Below are 4,094 nucleotides of genomic sequence, written 5' to 3'. Positions count from 1 at the left end.
TGTGTGTGTGTGTGGGAGAGAGAAAGAGAGAGAGAGAGAGAGAGAGAGAGACAGAGAGAGACAGAGAGAGAGGGGAGAGAGAGAGGGGGGAAGAGAGAGAGAGAGAGACACAGAGAGAGAGAGAGAGAGAGAGAGAGAGAGAGAGAGAGAGAGAGAGAGAAATAAAGAGATTGCGAGAGTTGTATAAATCATGTAAATTGCACAAATAGATCGAGTGCATTACTACGAAAGTGTTACTGTGTCTTGTATACTATTGCATATAATTTCAACAACAAAGGAATCAGAATATCGTAATATTATCTATTTTTATACGTGCAGTGAAAGGCATAGATCATCCATAACACACTAATCAAGGAGTTATGAATATGCGCGAATAGTATTATGAATGTGTTTAGCGTTTCGTGGAAGTAAAGGCGTTTAAAAACATTTAGCCTAAAGTTATTGCCCTATTCAGGTTGGTCTGGAGATCTTCGTGACCACCATGTCCAACACCAATGCTGACGTCACAGTGACAACCCCCTTGTGGAACTCAGGCTGGAGCGCTACAGCAAACGTGGCCAGAATGGAGGTGGAGCTGTTATTGGTGCCGCATGAGCTCAGGTATACGTCGTTATGGTGACAGAGACGTCGAATGTTGTTGTTTACCTTTGTCTGTTGTGAAGGTTGTGGTTACCAAGCTGTCCAAATATGTGAGGCAGCGTGGTGGAATCAGCCTCTCGTCAAAATAATCCAAGTGAAGAAACTTGCATTTTTCCCCAGGTTTGAGAATTTTTATCAAATTGTGTTTTTTTTTGCTCAACACCTTTCATGCCCATTAAAGTACTCATTTCTGTGTTCATTTTTCTGAAAAACGTTGATTAAAGGCACAAAAAGGTCAATTTTCAGTTACCATGGACTCTTAAGCTAAGGAAATAACTAATCTTTAGCGCCATTTTCTCACTAATTTCACCTCTGAAAACAGGTGACCCCCACCTCCTTCTTTAGCAAATATCTTGACTTGTATTTAAGATAAATGGATATTGTTTTCGTCCAAATAAAGCCAAGTGAACAAGCTTTAAAATAATACTAATAACTCTACATGCCCAAAAACTGACGAGAGCCTGATTCCACCACGCTGCCTCAAATATTGTCTTAATAGTTGTTGTTTTAATACGTTGAGTGTGTCGGGGTGGGGGCAGCAGGTGGGGAGGCGGTTTTTGCTTTTTTGAAAGTTTTCTTTGGTGTTGTTTTTTAAAATAATTATTATAATCTTATATATATTCCTGTAAACAAGTAGCTTGACGTGTTTCAAGGTGTATGAGAATTGCGTAGATTAAGGCAATGACTTGTCGAAGTTCAGGTTTTAAAAATCTCCAACTATTATTCCCTGTCTTCTTTTCCAATCAAGATCCAGCTTTTTTCCAATAATCATACTTACATTATTCTCAAAAATGTAAAAAAAACCCCAAAAAATGGGTTTCACCCAAATTGTACATAAGTCTGTGATCTGTTTCAGGACTGAAGGCACGGGTCCGGAGAACAAAGGTGTAAGAATCCTGTCTACTCAAGACATCACCGTGTACTGTGTGAACAAAGAACAGTTCACAACAGACGCATACGTGGCTCTTCCCGTGAACGTGGTCGGCCAGGAGTACTACGCCATGTGCTACATGTAAGAATAATCAGAATAAATTAATAGATAAATATAAGTTAAATAATTTATTGCACTGATCCCTTTGACCTATATATATATGCATCATTACTGTATAAATACATGCATACAATTTGTATTTACATACAATTTGCAATTTCCTATTGCGATATCACACTATTACTGAAATCAATACATCATTTCAGGCAGACCCTCACTGTATTTTTGAGCTACAGTTAATGTGTCTTTCTGAAGTACATAACTCAATGACCAGCTACCAAAACGCCATGTGACAGACATGATTAGAAATTATGCTTAGCATCAATGTGAGCCCGGTTTTCCTAATAACCTTGCCTTTTGGATTTCCCGCTGTGTACAATATGAAGTTATCTATTTAACTGAATAATCACGATCATCATTATCTCGAATTTGGTCCTGTGACTTCAGCCAAATTCACTTTTTGTGTTATCGAAATCTCGACATCAAGCTGAAAAACAAGGACTATTGCTTTTAAAGCGTTCAGCGTTCTTTGAAAAGGTAAAGCAACTGAAAATAGGAATGCGAAAGTGAAGGGTGTTCTTTCTATGAGTAAAAGTATACGGAAGAATTGAGATACATCCTTAAAGGGGAGTCATATGAATTTTGTGTGAACTGCTGTAAACAATCATTCTCTTTTAAAATATCTTTCCACCAGCTCCAACGCCCAGATTCTCCTGATCGGTGTGAGTGACTCCACAAGTGTCACCGTCAAGCTCTCAGACAACAGTAGAACTGGCAGCGCAAAATCTGTGTCATCGGTGTCTATCAGCTACGGCGGTAGTACCTATGGCAACGGCCAGAGCTTCAGTTTCACTGTCAATAGGTGAGGAATGAAAATGGAGTCATGTATTTATATTATAGTTAATGGCTCTCTGTGCGACGGCGAAGATCTTAAGCATTATACTGCCGACTCCGGCCTCTGAACCAAAATCACCGCGTTACTTTGAACACTACATGCACCCAACTTATGGTAATTGTTCTTACGGTAGTATGTTAGCGTCTATAAAATGGCAACGTGCACTGTATTCTTCCCAGGAAATTGAGATTGTGTCAGAAAGCCATCATGTCTGCTGAGGTAATAATATAGACTGTAAAGCACACAAAGCTTGCCGTTGAGCTTGAATTTGCGCTGTACAATTAATGCTATCTATCTATCTATCCATCTATCTCTCTATCTCTCTACCTCTCTATCTCTCTATCTCTCTATCTCTCTATCTCTCTATCTATCTATCTATCTATCTATCTATCTATCTATCTATCTATCTATCTATCTATAATATACAGATACCAGACGTGGTTTGTGACCCAGTGGGTAGACACCAGTTCTGATCTCACCGGCTCTTACATCACCTCGAATAAGCCGATCTCCTGCATCAGTGGAAATTACCGGTCGTGGATTCCAAAGGGCACCAGCTCTTCCGATCATCTCACTGGTAAGTATTTTTGTTTCAAATTTTCTTCGGTCAGATGTTCATATTATGTACTTCAACTAAAAGTTTGAATTTTTAAATTGTAGTTTCTTAGTATGTGGTGTCAGTCGTTGGTGCTCCAGGAATATGTGTATTTGATTTTGTAGGTATTCAAATTATAAATGTTGAAAAAAAGCATGAAAGGGTACACATATTGGACACAGTTTTTAAGAGGATGAAATGTATTATTTACTCTCTCCTAAAATGTTTGTTTTTTCTTTGCTTGAAACTGTTGAAAAGTTTGCCGATGTATTGTAAGGTTAACTTTCGGCATCTGTTGTCGGCGATCACTTTTAATACGCTGGGACGATGTATTCCACCTTGACTATGTTGGCCCTGACAAGAGCAGTAGAAAAATCCCACTTCCTAAACGATTTAGAATTGTTTCAATCTCAGAGTACGACACATAATATACTTTCAATAACAAATTGATAACTTGTTATTCCTACATCGACCCGACTGAGATGAGTTTTGTGGTGAACTTCTTCAACCCTGCCTATCAGGTCTCATCCGAGCTATTTTGGGTTACCTTGTAATATAACAATGTATCACTTGATAATGGTATGTCACCTGTTACAAAATTGTAGACCGTTAGCTAGTTCAGACCATTTTAATCCCCTGTCTACTCAGTTTGCTGGTTGGGGACTAACACCAATGTATTGAGGACCTATTTATCCGTCCAGTGATGAACAATCAATGTCCACCTATAATTCTCACCTTTCCAGAGATGCTTCCGTCTGTGGACACCTGGGGCAAGGAGTTTGTGACGGTCAGTACACCAGATCGCTCCATCGGAGACTTGTTCCGGGTTGTGTGTGCGGAGGACAACACAGCGGTCAACTTCGGTAACGGCCGGCATACGTTCACCCTGTCCAGGGCTGGGGACTTCAGAGAGGTACACGTTGTTAATGATTATTATATATTGATATTTTTACGGACCCGTTACTATATATATA

General features: G+C 39.4%; 1 protein-coding gene across 1 annotated transcript in view; it reads left to right on the top strand.

Annotated features, from left to right (window-relative positions):
- The first annotated feature begins 1,271 nt into the window (after window positions 1-1,271).
- LOC101853604 overlaps window positions 1,272-4,094 on the top strand; it is a 22,386-nt gene continuing 19,563 nt past the window's right edge. The window contains exons 1-4 of the mRNA XM_035968329.1: window positions 1,272-1,651; window positions 2,325-2,492; window positions 2,954-3,164; window positions 3,866-4,033. Coding sequence (XP_035824222.1) covers window positions 1,452-1,651; window positions 2,325-2,492; window positions 2,954-3,164; window positions 3,866-4,033 — 747 coding nt within the window. The 5' untranslated portion in view covers window positions 1,272-1,451. The remainder of the gene's footprint in view (window positions 1,652-2,324; window positions 2,493-2,953; window positions 3,165-3,865; window positions 4,034-4,094) is intronic.

The sequence above is a fragment of the Aplysia californica genome, unplaced genomic scaffold (genome assembly GCF_000002075.1).
Source record: "Aplysia californica isolate F4 #8 unplaced genomic scaffold, AplCal3.0 scaffold00051, whole genome shotgun sequence".
In the NCBI taxonomy this organism is placed as follows: Eukaryota; Metazoa; Mollusca; class Gastropoda; order Aplysiida; family Aplysiidae; genus Aplysia; species Aplysia californica.
The sequence above is the reverse complement of the archived record's forward strand: the minus strand, read 5'-3'. Positions and strand labels throughout refer to the sequence as shown.